The 20,179-nt window shown below is 36.0% G+C and overlaps 2 protein-coding genes across 2 annotated transcripts in view; both read left to right on the top strand.

Moving 5' to 3' along the window:
• The first annotated feature begins 7,156 nt into the window (after nt 1–7,156).
• The window catches only part of LOC140154583 (uncharacterized), a 30,481-nt gene continuing 17,458 nt past the window's right edge, over nt 7,157–20,179 (top strand). The window contains exons 1-3 of the mRNA XM_072177150.1: nt 7,157–7,900; nt 8,342–8,377; nt 8,859–9,069. Of these exons, the coding sequence (XP_072033251.1) occupies nt 7,157–7,900; nt 8,342–8,377; nt 8,859–9,069 (991 nt within the window). The remainder of the gene's footprint in view (nt 7,901–8,341; nt 8,378–8,858; nt 9,070–20,179) is intronic.
• On the top strand, nt 15,572–18,284 carry LOC140155543 (uncharacterized). Its single transcript, XM_072178421.1, has one exon. The coding sequence runs from the start codon at nt 15,663–15,665 to the stop codon at nt 18,153–18,155; it is 2,493 nt and encodes an 830-aa protein (XP_072034522.1). The 5' UTR covers nt 15,572–15,662; the 3' UTR covers nt 18,156–18,284.

The following is a 20,179-nucleotide window of genomic DNA, read 5'->3' as shown; positions in this document are numbered from 1 at the left end:
AATTCTATACAAACACTCATACGCTTATGAACTTCTCCATAATTAGCCTACATGCACTGTTGTAGGCCTATATAGAAATGGTGTCAGGCAGCATTTTAAATTAATTGTCCCGGTTTTAGACCACAATAATTGTTCTAGAAATTTTAGAATTAAAATCGCAACATTTTCGAGCGCATTTTGATTTATTCCAGTAAAGGCCTATAGGCCTACATATAAATTATGTTCCGGTTTTGTGTGCGTGAAAAATTTCAATTTCAGACTGTTTTCAGCCCCATATGAAGGCGTGTTTTACTACGGTACTTGATGGGGCAGTGCGCACAAAATGGTCCAGTTTGACCCTATCTGGGTCCAAAACACAGTGTTTTTTTGTGCTAAAAGGGCAATTCTTTAATTTTTCCTCTATTATGATTTTTAGGGTGGTCGCCCCTTGCAAAAATTTAGGAAGGACATGACCTTGACCATTTTCGACACTCGCTGGGGATCACATCCACCAAGATTGACGGCAATCCAACAATCCTATTCTCGGATGATTTTGAAATGACCGTGACAATTTTCGGTACTCGATGGTGATCACATCCACAAGGTTGATGACAATCCAACAAACCATCAATTAATCAAGAATATGCACCCTTAATAGGTCTAAACATTAACTCCAACATTTTAACTCCCACACAGCTTCCTGTCAACTCTCTAATTCAAAACTCTAAACTTCCCTGTCTTCTCTAGCTTTTTCTGTCATCATGGTTATAGGCCCCTATCTGTTTTTCTGTCTTTTACAGGTTGAAAAAAAATTACCCAATTCATATAAGATCATACATTAATGCAAAGTGACAGATTTTCAATTAAAATCAGTGAAACGAATCCGGCGCGGTGCTATCTGGGTGCTATAACAACTGTAAACAAAATGCTCAAGGCCTGCGGCTTTATACACATGGGCACAGTGATGCCACATTGTAAATGTAAAGTCATTTTAACCTTGCGATGAGTCCCTGAATTAAAGAAAGTTCCTACAAGGCAAATCTTTAAGCTTCTTTATAGAATTGTTTATGGTTCTTTCTAAAAGAGGGTCAGTCGGCCGGTTTCTAAGGTCCAACAATGCTTGACCTTTTTGACCAAAAACATCCGCCTCAATAAATTGATATATTGATCCAAAAAAAATCCATGTAACTTACTTTTTTGGTGAAAACTACTAAAAAATAACCATAAGGCAGTGTAAAATTAATATTTTGGTTCTCTTTCTTTTCTTCCTCAATTTCTTGGATTTGTTAGATTTTTTTTTTTTTTTAGATTTTTCAATTTTTAAGACTTTGGAATGATTTATGAAATCTTCATACATATAAATAAGTTTATTAGAGAACAAGCATCCATTTCCAAGTCTTTTTGTGGAACTCTAGAGGGTTTATCCCTCAGAATCTCACATTTTGAAAAAAAAAAGGGCCTCATCGTTTCCTTGAGCACTGTTGGAGAAGACCGAAAACTACTGACAATGCTAATTTTACATTGAAAAAAAAAAACAAAAAAAAAACACCTCCCTCCCTCATCAATTCATGAAAATCCTCTGGACGAGAACCAAAACATTAATTTTATACGGCCTAAATGCAAACTACGCTTGAAGTTTAAACACACGTGAAGTTTAAATAGCGGCACCGTTGCCATGGAAACGGAAAAGATCGTAGGTTTATAATACCAATTTGGCAACATCAGATTAAAAAAATTCTTCAACTCTGAGCATTTGTCCGGGTTTTTTTTTTTCGTTTTTTTTTTTTTTGTTTTTGTTGTTGTTGTTTGTTTTGTGGTTTTGGTTTTGGTTTGTTTTTTTGTCCATAGGCCTATCTGTCCCCCGGGATCTGTCCAACAACCCTGGCCAACAACAACGCGAAAATGGCCTGAAAATTCAACGAGGCTATAGGTGCAAGGGATTGTGCAACAACGATTTTAGTGTCCGTTTCAAATCAATTAGCGACACTCTGGCAACACGGGTAAACAAACTTTGGCAGCCCGAAAATCAATATTTGATCGGTCATTTGTCGGTGGTATGCATGTTTGTGAATGGGCATGATGAGAGAGAAAAAGAAATATTATTAATTTATGGAAAATATTGAGTTGTGCAATAATGGCGTAGTATGAAAACATCCTTTTATTACAAGAATAGCGGTATCTAACTCAGGTTTGCCCGGGAGGTTTGCCCGATCTATCTCGGCGTACATTAAAATGTTTGGCATGAATGCCATGATAAGCTTACCTCTCAACGAAATTTTTAATTACAACACACATTCATGCATTCAAGCCCATGAGCCATGGAGGTAGAACCGTCCTGACTTCTTCATCTCGAGACTTCATCCGTAACTCGTCACGTCCGTGGGATCATCCCAGTTTGACTGATGCTTGAAGACAAACCATTAACCAAAGCATGCCAGATGACAGAGAAAATTGTAAGTGTAAACTATTGCTATCAATCATGTTGCTAATGCTATCCAATAAACAATCCATCCATTTGCATAAATATATATTTTTTAAAGAAGTTCGGTTTTGGTAGGGGTGTGCCGCTTAGAATTTGAAAGTGGAACCATCAATACACAATTTTTCAAAAATTTTTGACCATACCAAAAGTCACAATTTTCGCAGAATTTAACCCAAATTGTCTTATGTTTTTACAAAACGCAGGGATGTAAGTTTGTAAATTGTAGGATTAATCAGTGGCGTACCGTGGCCGCTCTTACACCGGGGATGAAGAAAATTCAATTTTGCCGCCCCTTCGTCAACAGCCCGAAAAGGTTGACGCAATTTTTTTACGGTGGTTTGAAAAAGTGAAGAGCAAAAACAAACAAAAAAAGGATATAAGCGCTAGCACCCTAAAAAGCAACACATTTTGATGTATAGTACCATTTTTTCAAAAATGTTAATGCTTTTTCAAATTTTTCCGCCCTTCTTTCTTTACCAATTCTTTTTGCCGCCTTCTTCTTCTGCACGCCTCTTTTTGCTGCCCCTCTTCTTCCGCCGCCTTTCGCTTTTGGCCGCCCCTGCTTTTACCCAGGGCTGACGCCTAAAGCCCCCCCAAATACGCTGCAAGATATGTTAATCCTGGGGCTTTTTAAGCCCAAATTTATGCGCTTTTTCCAGATTTTTTTGTAGATTTTCAGGATTTTTCCTTCAGGCCTACTTATAAATGTCTGAAAACAGGGGGGGGGGAGGGGGGTTTGCTGTGAGTGTAATAAGGCCAGATTTTTAAGTAACATAAAAGAAATTAAAGGCATGGGTTTTGCTCATTATGTATATCAAATTCAAAACTTTTTCTGTAAAAGGACTTAACAAGACAAAAAATATTATGAATGATTGATCAAAGTTGTGTGTTATTAATGAGCTTTCTGTGTTACTTTTTAATATTTGATTGACTATATATGAGTTTTTGCCAGGTTTTGCCGTTTTTGCCACTTTGCCGGCAAAAACCGAAATCCTGGAATTGGTCAAAAACCGGGACGCTTTTTTAATCAGCCTTAAATATTTGTTTGTCAAATGTTGTATAAACCCTACTTGTGAGTTACTTGTCTTTGCAAGACTTCTTCTTTTAGGTTTTTATATTTCCATTCTATCTTATCACCCTTGTACACACCGAAAACGACAACCAAGGACGATATAAATAAGCATACTGATAAATATCTCTTGAAAGGGATGTACTGTAAATAGAATAATAAATAGTAGACTATTATTAGATGTTTATTGTTAGTTTTATTATTATTGTCCCTGCCTGTTGTTGCTGCCAAAGCATGGAATGGTCTACCACAATACATCAGGGGAGCCTCATCTACAATCACTTTCAAGAAACTCTTAAAAACACACTTGTTCTGACTTTCTGCTTATGTTATTGCTTATGTATTTTGCTCATGTTATTTTTGTAAACGCAATGTTGCTTTGGCGAATTGCGTCCTAAGAAACTTTTTGTATGTATGTATGTATATATGCCAAACAAAGTTTGGAAAGTGGGGTCATTGGACTATAAATTCATAAAATGAGCTCAGATGTGGTCGCATGTCATAAGTTGGGTATGCAAAAAGGGTGGAGGGATTACACTTTTCTGAAAACTGCGATACAAATTTGATTGGCTTTCCGTAACCCCATATCCTACAGCAGTGACTGATACCTCATTTTAAGCCTAATTTCATACTCTTTCAGTCTACTGAAGCATATAATTATACATCATTCAGTAAAAAAATCACATCAGTTGAAATGAAAAATGCCAGGGGTGGAGGAGCAGGCGGATGTGGAGCAGGCGGATGCGGAGTGTGCAATAGAGCCTATGTGAAAATTCACATGTCAGCATGTCAAAACTACTGGTTACTTTTTCAAATCTAGTGAGGGTATGGTGTATTGACAGCTCTGAATGCTGAATTTGTACAACTAAAACAATTACTGACTACTTAAGGTGGTACTACACCCCCTGATAAATTTTGTGACTAATTTTGCATTTTTTCTAACTCCACACTGGTAACAAAAGTTATATGTAGGTCTATATTATATAGGGGCACGGAATCCAATTACTTCACTGAAATTTCAGTGATTCAAGACAAGGGGTTCATTATATGTTAAGAAATGATGTACATTCTAGCGGTACCTCTTTTCTTATCATAAATAACGTACCGCTTGTCTTGAGTCACTGAAATTCCAGTGTAGTAACTGGATTCCTTACCCCTATAATATACATAACTTTTGTTACCAGTGTGATATTATTTTTTGAGAAAAATGCAAAAATACTCACAAATTTATCAAGGGGTGTAGCACCACCTTAAGGCGATATAACACCCCGATTTTCATCAGTACCCCTCTTCTTTTTTTTCTTGCAAATTTATTAAGTACATATATATGTTTATCACCTCATGTCCTGAACTTATAAAATATATCTACATATAAAGTGAATTTCAACAATTTTAGTAAGTCATTTTAGCCCTATATATTTTTTGTTTACTGTAACCTAGTAACTCAGATCTGTGTTTCATAACAAACCATAATTTATTCTTTTCAAAATGTTCAAGTAGGGTACACAAGGTCTTAGCCAGCCATGCGTCCACCCGTCTTTAAGACGGCCTAATCTAATTTTAGACGGGTGGATTTAATGGATTTTACAGATGTGATAGCTCTAAAACAGATGATTTTAAGGTTATATGAACTTGAGACTAATTCAGAGTGACATGTTAAGGCCAAATCAGGACATATTTGACCCTAGTGACCCTTCTATGGGTATAGACAAGTTGTTTTATATTTGAGGGTCATATTTTAGTGTCTCCTTGGACGGGTGGTTTCTGATTTCTGGCTAAGACCCTGAGGGTACATGAATAGAATACATTAAATCCTTTGTTATACTCTCTATAGAAAATCTATAGTGGTGCATGCAAAATACCTACCATGATATAACACTGAATAAATTAAATAAACACTTATACAATGGATGCATAGTCATTAGTTGTTAGGAGAAGAAAAGGCTATTAGGTCACCGTATGTCAGGTTATAGGTCAATTGGTTCAGGTCAAATTTAAGCATAAATTTTGAATACACATGTGAGAGTCTGTGATATCATATGAGGCATAATGTTGATATTCTGTCTTTAACTGGATATATATCGAGAAGTGCATGGTGGATATACTAATATACCTTGGGATGTAAATGGTGAGTACAATTTAGAATGCCTAGTTGAGAAGGATTTCACAAATAAATATAAAATAGTTACCAAAATCACAAACGTTAAGCTTACGGAAAACTACCCAATATGGTTGTATAGGTGACAAGAAATACAATGTTTTTCATCATTGCTGTAGTATGGTTGTTGTAACCTGTTACCTATGGCTTAATTAAGTTTCAGTGCAATAATGTCGCAAGTTAAAATGCAAAATATAGCTCAACATTGAAAATAGAAGCATTTTAACCAGTTCCTTTTTGATAGTTGTGGAGCACCAAGTTCATGAAGTCATAAAAGAAATCAGGAACCACTTATTCCCATTTTACATATCAACTTTATTTCCCTAATGTGTTAGCAACACATATCCAAAATTTTAACGAAATCCGTTGATAGTAAGCTTTCCAAAATGAAGTGAATTTAAATCATCAGTGATGTACCTCCTTTTGGCTTCTATCTGTAAAAGCATGTAAGCTACATTGATACCGATACCACCAATAAAACGAGAAGATTTGCCCTTCATTTTGCATACCACTTTGTCCAATTTTTTTTGTAATTTCTTCACAAAATGCAAAAAATGCAAAAAAAAAATCAATGGGTGTAGTACCCCCTTAAAGGGTTATATGTTCCATTTTTTTTCATTTTTAATGAAACCATAGTTGAATTTCAGTATTTTTAGCAATATGCTAATGTACATTTCTCTTCTTGATATTCATTTCCTCAAATAGAATAACCATCTCGCTAATTACTTGTAAAAAGGTCATTGACCTCCACAACGTAATTAACATACGTACAATTATTTTAAATAGTTCATTTCAAGCATTAATGTATTGAGAATATATCCTCCAAATCTGATGACATTCTTGCATAAAATAAACATTTTACAGTCATTTTTGTAATTGAGGTCCGATTTGAGAAAAATGCATTTGAAAATTGAGATTTACATAGACGCCTGTGTATTAATTAATAATTAGTAATTAAGCATTATCTCAAAAATTAAGCATGTGCTAAGGTTAAAAGTGGTGGTAATTGTTAGAGGTTGTCAATATATACAACATATCAAAAAATACATTTTTTGTCATTTTTGACCATGTAATGGAAATTGTACCCAACTTATGACATGCGACCATGTATCATTTATGATGTCTGCACACAGAAAATGTTACCCTTGGCCCCAAAATGTTAACCCTTGGCTTCTTCAGTTGATTTCTCTCATATGCTATAGTTTTAGGTGAGGTTCTTCAGCATTCTGCTGACTTGGTGCTGTTTGTTTGTTTGTTGTGATTTATTCATTTATTTTATTTATTTATTTATTTTTATTGATTGATTGATTGATTGATTGATTTTTTTATTTTTTTAATCAGTATTTATTTATTTATTTTAATCTATTTATTTATTTTTGTTCACTTCATTATAAATATTTAGTTTACTATATGTGCTTAAGTTGTTTATTTTTGTTTTGTTTCAGGCAAGCCAGTAACTCTGTAAACCATGCTGGATCCTAGTATTCCTTGGTTAGCTTCGGGCTATAAAAACTTCCAGAGTCAAGATATTACAAAAACTCACAGTCACAGTTATGATGACATCACCAAACTTTATCATGTCAATAAAGAGGACTTCATTAAGAAAGAGCTCCGATCTTCTACCCCTGAACTCCGACAGAGGAGGAGGGTGAAGAGCGCCACCATTCAGCGACAACTAACAAGGCAAAGTTCAAGTGACAGGCCACCTCGACCGAAAACTGCTTTAGGGTTGGCCGGTTTGCGAAAATATGGTTGGAGATCGGAGAACTCACCGACACGCCCCGGAAGTACTAGCTCATCGCCAACACACTCTCCAACAAGACTAGGCAATTCATCAACTCAACATGAAAGATCACGAATGAGGCCAGGGAGTTCGCAATCTTATTACAGGGAGAAAGTGGGGTGCTATGATTTCACTTCAGAGCATCCACTACCACGCCCAAAAAGTGCAATTCTTATTCGACATAGACCGTCATCTTTAGATCGTAAAAGCGTATCTCAGGTGGAAAGGCAATTCTACAAGGAACGTATGACTTGTAGCGTATCGCTGGAAGAAGGAGACAATCGTTGTTGCGCTTTTTGTCCTGCGGAATGTACGACAGGGTCTAGTAGTGCTAATAGACCTACATCATCAACAGGATTAGTGGCTGTGTCACCATCGCAATATGATAGATATACGTTTTGGACAAGACCGAGAACAGCGCCATCTACGGTATGGGAATTTGGCCCTGGTAGAGAAAGCGTGTACAGTTGTGTCATATTTACTTTCATTTGTAAAACAGTTTGAACTGAATTAATTTTGTTATTTTTTCCTAATAAATTATGTGACATTGTAATTTATAAAGCACTACAAAAATGTCTTTCACTGAGGATTCATGAACTGTTTTGAAAATCTGCAGTATAATTTTAAAACTAAAAAAACAAACAAATTTGTTTCCTGAAGGCTACACAAAGTTAGTTATTGGGAGTAACTTTACTTTACCGCATTTAGTTGTTTTATAATTTGAGAAATCTCAAAAAACTAGTAATGAGCAAAAGATGATATTTTTGTTCTCGTACATTTTGTTCACAGGAACTATAAAATCACTAAATATTGAAACGGAGTTTCAAGTTTAAAGACATTAATTTAAATGTTGTTTTTTTTTCTTTTCAGAAAAGGGAATTTCAACAGAAGCCCAGACATAATTATGTAAGTCGGACTACCAAGTACATTATTTCTGTGTGATCAAAAAATACTGTAATATCACAACTTAAAGGACGGAAAAATGTTTGGTTTTTTTCCTGGGAGGAGAAGCCAAATTTAACTCTGAGATAGCAACATTTTCTGTGATTAATTTGTCGACTTGAAAAATGGGATAGTCATCCAACTCTATTTTAGATGCTGTGGTGGACTTGTCAATTTTGTGATCTTTGATAAATGTAAATTTGTTAAAAAGCAACAAAGTTTGTTGTGATAATATTTTGATGTGGGAACTTTTGAACATCTGATGATCGGTATATCCAATGATCGTAAGTGAGGGTATGCTGTGTAGTAGTAACGGTTGCCTTTTCCAGAGGTCTATACTTTGAATTTGTTCTACGCTCACCTGTAATGGGTTTGAGCACTTTTAATTCCAAAGTTAGTCACCAGAAAAATAATACTTATATATTGTCTATATATTTGTTATTAGGTCAATCGTGGACGAGTACCACATTACACCAACTTTGTGAAGAGAATAGATTTGGGTCTTCGAGATCAAACACCATCACCACCACCACTCAGGGTGAAGAAAGCATTTGAGGAACCAGTGATACCAGCTCCTCCCAGGGAACCAAGAGAAAGCAAACCAAGAAGTCAACCACCTGCAGCGCCTAAACCAGATCCTCCTAAGGAACCATGTAGTAAGTAAAGGATAATCTACAAGCGGGGGGGGCAGAGGATGATTTAAGGAAGCCCCATGATGCACTGTAAATGTGTTATCACTAGAGTTTCAACTGCCACTTTACTTTTCAATTCCCATTGAACTCTGTGCAAAAAATGTTGTTTTAGAATTGCCCGTGTGTCGTCATTATTTGGTCGATTTCAGATCTAAAGTGATGTCTGCATGAATGATAATTCACACCTTCTGTAGATAACATAAAATGTGAAATCGACCAACTATTTGAAGGTGTATTTATTGTAAATATATCTGTCCAAATTCAAATTTAACCATGCACATGTGTATGCAGTGGGCGGGCAGTGGTGTCATGTTTACGCACACAGCTGTGCTAACCGCAAGACTTGCTGGGAAGTGCTTAAATCATCCTCGGGGGGGGGGGGGCACTCAACTTTAGAAGTGACTGTATGTGCCTGACAATAGGCCCCCTTTTAAAGTTGAATTTGCCCAATGACCCTCCTTTTTGTCTCATCTGAACTGTGTTCAGAATGATGCTTAGTAACCACGTTTCTGTCTGTCCGTATATCCGTCCGTTTGTATCTGAGGATCCGTAAGATCTAGGGGGGACGATACTTGGTGGAGGAAGGATATCCACCTGTGCTCTGTGAAAAATAAGCTCTTCACTTTTTCAAATCAGCTAAAAAAATATTGGGTCAACCTTTTCGGGCTGTTGATGAAGGGGTGGAAATATTCACCTTTTCTCCAGCCCCCCCCCACGTGGGTAGGAGGCGGCCTGGGTAGGCCACTAGAATAATATAGAGGTCAGTATATAGAAGAGGGATGGATAAGAGAAGATGACTGTATATTACTTGGTTTTAAATATGTATGAGGTTTATATTAATTTCTTATGTTCATTGATCCATTGTTTCACTAAGTACCTTGGCTTTTAATGATAAGATGGTACACCTATTTATTGTATAGAATGTGAATTTGATCCATATTTAATTGCCATGGAGTACTCAATTAGTGTTCTGAAACAAATCATCATGAAATGATGTCGCCCAAAAAAGACATGGTTATTTGGTTTGTACATTAGCTTGTGTTTAAATTAATTCTATTGGTTAAATATGGCGCAGGTTGATAGTACTAATTAATATATCAAAAGTACATTGCACTTTTGAGGAAACTTATAATGACAATAAAATCCTAGAATAAACAACTTACTGGTAATGTTTTGTTTGACTTTTAAATGTGTACAAATGTGTACACATTATATGGACATGGTGATAGAAACGACTGCAAGATATAAGATCAAACTGTGCTTTTCCATTGCATTGTCAAAACTGAGCTATAGGTCTGTAAATAATTTATTCTCACCCTGTCCCCACTCCTATGAAGGTCGAGTTTTTTATGAAGAGGGGAGGGGGGTATTGTGGTGGTACTTCTAGGGTTTGAGATGTATCACACAAAATATGGTAGCAAACTAGGCCAGGGAAGGTGGATTATGGGAGGGGTGAGGGGAGTTACATAACAAATTGTTCAAGTTTATGTATCCAAACTGTGGACAATAGGTGCCAAATTTAAAAAAAGGAGGGTGAGTGTTCATAAGCCAAGATTGGGAACAGATTCATTAGTCCAAAAATAGTTAGGGTTTAGAACATTTTAGAAAGTTAGGGTTAGGCTAGGGTCAGAGTTAGGTTTAACTTTAAGGTTAGGATTAGGGCAACTTAGGTTAGGATTAGGGTGAAGTTTAGGTTTAGGGTATGGATTAGGGTTTATAATACTTTTTTTTTCTGTTTGCGGACTAATAATGACCCTTTGGAGTATCGACCTGTAACTTAAAGGTCTCTGGAAATGTATTATAGTATTGATGTGTTGTAGTGTATGAGCTATATTCTATTAAAAGACAGTCACATACCTGTACAAGCCAGTAGTATGTCCTTCGTGATTGGTCCATTGTGCCACTATTCACAAAGGACATAGACATACTATTGGCTTGAACAGGTATGTGGGAAACAAAGAACACCAAAATAGCAGCCAGGACATCTCGAAACTACCGACTTGCGACATTAGAGAGATTGCGATTTCCAAACGTAGCATCGAACATATGTGGAATCTCGGTCACACTTCCTTGCCCAAATAAACATCGGGGAATTAAATCAACCACAGAGCTACATGTAGATGTTGATAATTAAGATGTACCACTAATGCACCAATGTACAGAAATGAGCGCATGAGATGGCAAAGGAATTTTATTGTTTCACCGATTTATTCATGTTATTATACTAATGGTGGTATTATTAATTAAAACACACAAGCAAAAGTACATTTAGGGCATTTGTGGCAGATTTGGATCATTAGAGCAATAGAGCATGGAGCAGGCACTGAGATGCCGGGCTGAGATGTGCAGAATTTTTGTAGTTAACAAACTGACTAGAGGTTATAAGTGTATTTGCTAGCCTGCAACAATGTGTTTTAATGCTGTGACAATTTTGTCTATGGGAAAACATACTTGCTTTCTGGAATCGTACCCGTCAGTGTCTAGGCTGGACTATATATCTAACCAAACATAAAATTGCTTGAGTTTATAAATGGAGTTCTGTTCATGCATAGTGTGTATGATGCACCAAACTGCCTTGACTATTTAACCTGCTCTCCCGTATGGGGGACTTCGTTGGATGGTGGGCTTTGAATAAATACATTTCTTGTTTGTGCTGATATTACCAGATTGGTATCAATTTCAATTCCATTGGAACTGATCGAAGCTCGGTGAATTTTGTTTTTCTTAAGCTTTACCTGTGAAATTATAAAGGAAAGCAAACTCTCCAACAGCAATGTTATTGAGTACAAAAAATGGTTTTATATGGAAACCGTCAGTGTGACTTCATTTGTAGATTTGGCTAGGCAGGTTTACCACCCACAGGCACGTTGGTTTAAACTTCATCAACAGCAGTGCCCGGCAGCAGTGGCTCTGGGCTGTGGCTGAACCAATTTGGTTTAAAATTGTGTCAATCTGCTCAACCAAATGCTCCTTTTTTTAAAATCTCTATTTTCATGAAGGTACCAGAGAGTGTCACGAATCTGCTATAACCACCAGTATGTGATACAGGTGCAACATTTGCTCTTTTACTGTTGAACTAAATGACATTGAAGATATATTATCAACACTACAATGACATCAGGTATTAAGATTCACCGATGATCACCAAATAAATGTGGAATTGCAGATTGTCGGGAACATCTGAGACATATATATGTTGGGTTTAAAAATTGTCTATAGTTGATAGTTTGAACTTATGATCTCAACACAAAATTAATTTTCGGTCACAACGTTGACATTCATCTGGAGACTTGCAACCCATGTTTGGGATCAGTGATGTTTTGGACACTTGACTCCAAAACTCAGTCGTACATTCTTGGTAACTTGTATCGGCCCCCATTGCTGTTGATGATGGTTGGTTGACTTTGGTGTAAACTGACTCCTTTACACCCCTTTCAAAGTATCTAGCATCCCGGTCAAGGATTTTGACCTCATCCAAATCAATTTGGTGACCGGGGGATTCAATGTGGATGTGCTGGGAGACTTCCTATTGTCTATTTGTGCACAGATTATTATTATTTTTTGATAATCTATGATTTGTGCTTGAGCCACAAAAAGAGCGCTAGCAAAAAACGAACTGTAAATGAGAGCTGTAGACTTGATCAGAAATTCACTGCTAGTAAAATCGACCCCTTTTGCTACCCAGATCATATTAAAAGCAAGGCAATATGTGATATGCGTAAAGGATAACAATTGAGATTTTGCAAGAGACCTTAACTCCCTGAGCACTACCTGCCGATCTAACATTGCCTCTGATTGGTCAATTACATGATATCTTCACTTTTATTACCAATCAGAATGGAGCTTTGCAAATAATTCACCCCAATTTTTTTTTTTTTTGGTGAAATTATTCTAACAATGTTGGTGATTGGTCCAATTGATAATGAAAACCTCTTTTTGGCCAATCGGCAGGTTGTTCTCATGGGATTAAAAAATTTCAAGCTTTACTAAGATTGAGTGATACTTATGAGGTGTCTCTTTTTGAAAGTGTTCCTTTATCATCTGCTTGAAGAGGCTAACTTTGTCCACATGTACATCCTTATTGAAGAGCAGTGAAATAATCAAACTTACTAATTGTGCAAACAATTTTGGCGGATACACGGTGGGAAATATCTGTACCGGCAACTGTGAAGATGGCCATTTCTAACATTTTGAATCAGTTATCAAAGTTCCTTATTATTGTAACAGTCATAGCATTGAACTACAATGAAGTAGTACTGAAAGTATCAGCCCAGTTATTGGTGAAACCTCTGTGGGAGGTTTCTGCCAATGACACCAGTACATGCTTTGTGAATACCAGTGGAAATGTGACACACTTCAAAGGAAGTCTCGACCACTCTTGCAGTCTTCAGGTGATGTCACTGCAACAAACTATCATCCAACTGCAGATACATGGAACAGCGAAAGACCCTCTTAATCAGTCATTCATGTACATTGAACGCATTGGGGACCTTGATATTTGCCCTAATAAGTATTTAGTTTTTAATGAATTATATAAGTGGTGTAGTTCTATTTTAACTCAAAGAAATGTCACAATATCACTGCAAGGTGCTGTCAATCTGTCAATCACTGACAGAGCTGAAGAAGGTACAGTACATGAATGTCCAGAAAGTGATCAAGATATCACAGAAAGTCAAGTAAGTCAGAATTCTATTTGTAAGAATGTACAAGGGTACACTAGCAAGCTAAAATGTGAGGTGTATGATGGTATTGAGTGTAGAATTGAGTTTGAAACGGATTGCGACACAAAACTTGGATTCAGGGAAGTAATTTATGAATGTAATGACCATGATATGTCCCAGAACCACAGAGTTTTGCTCGTTTATTCAACTGATGTGATGAATTTAGATCTATCAGCCAATAATTTAGTGGAAATATATGACGGAAGTTTTCAAGGTTTGGAATATATCCAGTCTCTCAATTTAAAGAGCAATAACTTGCAGGTGCTCCATGTAGATGCCTTTATGGGATTATCAAATTTGACAAATTTGTACCTTAGTTTGAATCAAATAGCCCAATTGAATGTGGGGATGTTTGAAAGTTTGAGTGAATTGAAAGATCTGTATCTTGATAGCAATATGTTAGTAACTTTACCAGAAGGGATATTTCAGGATTTGGACAATATGGAAGTTTTAGACCTTAAACATAATCAAATAACCCAATTGAGTACAGGGACGTTTCAAGGTTTGAGTAAACTAAAAATGCTGTATCTTAATGGTAATTTGCTAGGTACTTTACCAGAAGGGTTATTTCAGAGTTTGACTAAATTGGAAAAGTTGTACCTCATTGATAATCAGATAATCCAATTGAATACAGGGTGTTTTCAAGGTTTGAGTAAACTATATGAACTGTATCTTGATGAAAATATGCTGGGTACTTTACCAAAGGGGATATTTAAACATTTGACCAATTTGGAAAAATTGTCCTTGGTATTGAATCAGATATCCAAATTAAATGAAGCGGTATTTCAAGGTTTGGGTAAACTGACAAATTTGAATCTTTTCAGCAATATGCTGAGTACTTTTCCTGAGGGGATGTTTCTAGATTTGGCCAGTTTGCAAGATTTGGTCCTTAGTTGGAATCAGATAACCCAATTGAATGAAGGGGTGTTTCAAGGTTTGAGTGAACTGAGACGTCTGTATCTTGATGTCAATTTGCTGGGTACTTTACCAAAGGGGATGTTTCAGCATTTGACCAATTTGGAATATCTGTACCTCCAACAGAACCATATAGGCCGACTGCATGAAGGAGTGTTTCAAGGTTTGAGTGAACTGAAACATCTGTATCTTAATGGCAATATGCTGGATACTTCACTAGAGAGGATATTTCAGGATTTGACCAATTTGGAAGATTTGTACCTCAGTTGGAATCAGATAACCCAATTAAATGAAGGGATGTTGCAAGGTTTGAGTGAACTGAGACGTCTTGGGTTTGATGGCAATATGCTGGGTACTTTACCAAAGGGGATATTTCAAGACTTGACCAATTTGGAAGTTTTGTTCCTCCAAGAGAATCAGATAGCCCAATTGCATGAAGGGGTGTTTCAAGGTTTGAGTGAATTGAGATATCTATTTCTTGAAGGCAATATGCTGGGTACTTTACCAAAGGGTATATTTCAAGGTTTGACCAATTTGGAATATTTGTTCCTTCAAGAGAATCAGATAGCCCAATTGCATGAGTGGGTACTTCAAGGTTTGAATGAACTGAAAGATCTTATTCTGTTTAGTAATTTATTAGGTACTTTACCAAAGGGGATATTTCAGGATTTGACCAATTTGGAATATTTGAACCTCAAACAGAATCAAATAGCTCAATTGAATGTAGGGGTGTTTCAAGGTTTGAGTGAACTGAAACATCTGGATCTTGATAGCAATATGCTGGATACTTTATCAGAGGGCTTATTTCAAGATTTGACCAATTTGGAATATTTGTACCTCACACAGAATCAAATAGCTCAATTGAATGTAGGGGTGTTTCAAGGTTTGAGTGAATTGAAACATCTATATCTTGATAGCAATATGCTGAGTACTTTACCAAAGGGGACATTTCAGTATTTGACCAATTTGGAATATTTGTATCTCCTAGAGAATCAAATAAGCCAATTGCATGAAGGAGTGTTTCAAGGTTTGAGTGAACTGAAACATCTGTATCTTCATAGCAATATGCTGAGTACTTTACCAAAGACTATATTTGAGCATTTGACCAAATTGGAATGTTTGTACCTCCAACAGAATCAAATAAGCCAACTGAATGAAGAAGTGTTTCAAGGTTTGAGTGAACTGAAATGTCTATATCTTGGTAGCAATATGCTGAGTACTTTACAAGATGATATATTTCAGAATTTGACTAATTTGGAAATATTGGATCTCCATCAAAATAATATAGTACACTTGGATCTGATATCATTTGTAGAACTAGATAGACTCGGACATCTATATCTGTTTAACAGCATGCTGGAAACAATTCATATACCAGAAGGTGTGTATCAGATCTTGGGAAATTTGAGAGAATTCTCTTTTTATTTTACTTTGTCATCTGGTGTAAATGAGGCACTGGTTTTGAACATGTTGAATAGTTTAAGCCGACTAACTGTCTTTGAAATTGGAACTAAAAATGAAACATTGCTGCCAAAAGTATTGACTAACAAACCACAGCTGATGCATCTTCAACTTTCCCATATGAATATAGTTACATTAGTGTCAGGAATATTTATACATTTAGGCAATTTGACGTCCCTTGATATTTCAAAGATTGGTTTGGTAGAATTGAATAAGGGGGTATTCAATGGCTTGTTTAATCTAGTAAATCTATATGCAGGGCAAAACAAACTGAAACACTTGGATAAGGATGTGTTTCAAGGAATACAGAAACTAGTTGTTTTAGAACTCCAAAATAATTACTTAACACACTTAGACCAGGACATATTCAAGGATATGGGCAGTTTGGAAACCCTCAATGTTTCAAACAATGTTTTGGTGCAATTCACTAATGGGGTCTTTGATGGTTTGATTAAGTTAAATATATTAGATGCAAGACAAAACCAATTGAAAAGTTTGGGTAATGATGTGTTTGAAGATTTAGTGGAAGTAGAATTTTTATACCTCCAAAATAATCAGTTAACACAATTAGACCTTGACATGTTGAAGGGTACACAATATCTTTATGTTGATTTGTCAAATAACAAAATGAAAGAAATATTAAGTAATAAGATTCAAAATAGGAGAGTTGAATTACACATTTTCAATAATCCATTGACATTGATAACTCGTGATAGTTTTTCTTCCCTTAATACAAGAGGTTCACAAGTATTGGCAAACCAACATGAGGTTTGTGAGTGTTATGTTCCCAGCCAGGTAGCTTGTTCAGCAAGTGATTTGTTGAGATCCCCATATCTTACATGTGATCGGTTGCTTTCTGAGAAGGCACTGGTAGTTGTTATGTGGCTTATTGGTTTGAATGCATTTGGAGGAAATATCTTTGTTCTAGCTTGGAGAAACAAAGGAACCACGCCAAATAAAGTCAACTCAGTTCTGCTGAGTAATCTAGCCATATCGGATTGTCTTATGGGTATCTACATGTTAATTATTGCATCAGCTGATTTGTACTTTGGAGAGTATTTTCCAATGATATCTGAAAAGTGGAGATCTGGCATTACTTGTAGAATTGCTGGAGCTTTGTCAATAATCTCCAGTGAAGCATCTGTGTTCCTTGTAACACTTATTAGCATTGATAGATTTATATGCATTAGATTTCCATTTTCAACCATCAAAATCACAAAAAAGTCAGTGATAACATTGACAATACTGACATGGATTTTTTCATTCGTATTAGGCATTGTCCCGTCTGCCTTAGCTGGGAGGAATTTTAAATTTTATGATAACTCCCATGTTTGTATTGGCCTTCCACTTGCCTTGACTAAAACATATACCACTGACTATGTACCTCTTTGGAATGGGTTTATATGGGTTCTTGCATACAGAAATGAACTTGAGACTGTAAATGATGGGCTTTACTTTTCAAGTGCAGTGTTCTTGGGTTTGAACTGTTTATGTTACCTCGTTATACTTGGTTGTTATATTGAGATAGTGAGGGCTGTCAGAAAGTCTTCAAAACATGCAGGACGTTCTAGTGCTATGAAGAAACAGATTAGACTTACCGTGAAGGTTTCAGCCATAGTTGCCACAGATTTTTGCTGTTGGTTCCCAATCATTGTTCTTGGGATCTTGGTACAAACAAGGGTGATTATTCTGCCCCCTTCTGTATATGCCTGGTGTGTAACCTTTGTGTTACCTATCAATTCTGCTATTAACCCATATCTATACACTATAGCTGAGGTCATATCTAAATGTAGAGCACAAAAAGGTGAGAACCATAGTACTCTACAAATATCACTCACCCAAACTCAAGCTTCACAAAACACACCAAATGTTGGTCAGCCAAAAGTTGCTACCAAAACTATCAGTGGTTCTGTGGCATTAGGGAACCAAGAGGTTGTTACTTCATCAGTGTAAAAAGGGAATGAAGGGTGGAGAGAGAAAAAAAGAATGGAAAGATGAAATAACAATATATTTTAAGAAATAATTAGACAGAAAAATGAAGAGAACAAAACAAGGAAACAGAAGGATTAAGGCAGCAGAAAGAATAAAACTTGAGATTGAGTCTTGATTGTTTTACTGCAACTCTGAATTTGTTTCTAGGCTTGTCAATAATACGTTATTCCGTTTCCTATTTTGGACAATAGTTGAGGTCCAGTGATCTTGAACTCTTTCCCAAATGCTCCAATGTATAATGGAATCTATTATCTAGTATTGCTGCTGTACCCAGAATGTCAGTCAGAATTAATAGGTAAATTTTCACGGGAAAATTTTCTGGACACGTGACACCCATGGGCGCAGACATATTAGCATTATGGAATGTGACCCCGAGCACAGCGGGTGTTCTTCCAATGTATTTGAATAGGAAGAATTCCTTCTTTGAGGCAAAATAAGTTACTTGTCGCAAGTTAATAATGTTATGGTAAGAGTTTCCGTAGATAAATATTTTTTTCCTTAGATAGATATTTTTGAAATTACGCTTTGATGATATTGTGAAAAAATTAAGATAACATAATATTCAATAAATTTGCAATGCACAAATTTCTATCAAAATTGCGGTCAAAAATACTATTCCAATTCAAAATTACTAAGACTTGAATAGCGAGGTCACCTCCGGGGGTCAGAGATCAGGCTCGAGGTTACACTCACATTGATACGCATTGGTCACGTGTCCAGAAAATTTTCCCGTGAAAATTTACCTATTAATGTTGACTGAATGTATAGAATTTGTTGGTGATGTTCAAGTCTTGTATTTTTGGGGAAAATAAACAAATAGAAGGCTAATTATGTTGCATTGATGGTGACCTGCTTTGAAAAATAGAACTGATGTAAATAAATATGTTAATGGCATCTGTCAAATATTAAAATATGTTACATATCTGTCAAATGTAGTACTTTTCTCACCTGTATGTACTGAAAATAATAAATATGTATTAAAATATTACATTCTTTAGTGGAACTTAGTGTACAGTAAATTAAAGCCATAATGTACGGTCTACTAAAATGAGTTTGGTCATTTTTTTTTTCAAACCTGATTTGTTGGCATATTGTAATGTTTACACATGTCCCAACTTACACCTACATGTAAAGACATAATATGACTTTAAATCCCCCTTAAAACACCACAGTTAAGCAGTGAAGAGAGTAAGTGAGTTTTCATTTTACCTCATTAGTTTGGCTTTAAATGACCTGAAAACTTTCCTGATAGAAGATTTTTAGGTGCAGCTACCTAATGACCCCATTTTTCTTGAATTGTATCATCAAAATGCTACAAAATAATGTGGGAACATTCAAATTCTCTTATTTCAGCAAATTTGTATTGTAAATTTGAGAAATTTGGAACAAGAAAGAAAATTTTGCTCCCATGTTTTTTAAAATTTTCTACCTAATGACCCCTTTTGAAATTTTATACCCATTGACCCCCTTTTTTCAAAAATATTATAACCAATGACCCCCTTTTCATTTTGTTTGTACCCAATGACCCCCTTTTTGTTTTAAACAATGTTTTGTACCGAAAGGCCCCTACTTCGAGACGCGGTAGCCACATACCTGTCACTTTTAAAGTTGAGTGCCCCCTACATGTGTGACCTGCTCCTACAAAATGAGTGCAAAGTTGCAAGTTTGGAGTTTGGATACATTCCAATTGTTTAGTTGATGTTCTTTGCTAAGGTAGGGACCGAGTCCGGAATTCGAGTCCCGCCGGGTAGCCAAGTACCGGGCAGGAATTCCATGCCCGGATACCCAAATTCAAAAAACTTTTTTTAGTTTTTTTTTTTTGGGTTTTGTAGTGTCCCTGGACCTAGACCTAGATGCTAGGATCATTCATGGTTGACCTAAAAAAAAATAAATTTCAAGATGTTTTGTATTTTTAATATGAAAATTGATAATTTGTATTCATGTCATACTCTATTAATGATTACAAAATGCATTCAAATTCAATG

This window comes from Amphiura filiformis, chromosome 6, assembly GCF_039555335.1.
Source record: "Amphiura filiformis chromosome 6, Afil_fr2py, whole genome shotgun sequence".
Lineage (NCBI taxonomy): Eukaryota > Metazoa > Echinodermata > Ophiuroidea > Amphilepidida > Amphiuridae > Amphiura > Amphiura filiformis.
The sequence above is the reverse complement of the archived record's forward strand: the minus strand, read 5'-3'. Positions and strand labels throughout refer to the sequence as shown.

Coding starts and splice junctions, on each gene's coding strand:
- LOC140155543 (XM_072178421.1), top strand. CDS start 15,663: ATGCTGAGTACTTTACCAAAGGGGACATTTCAGTATTTGACCAATTTG.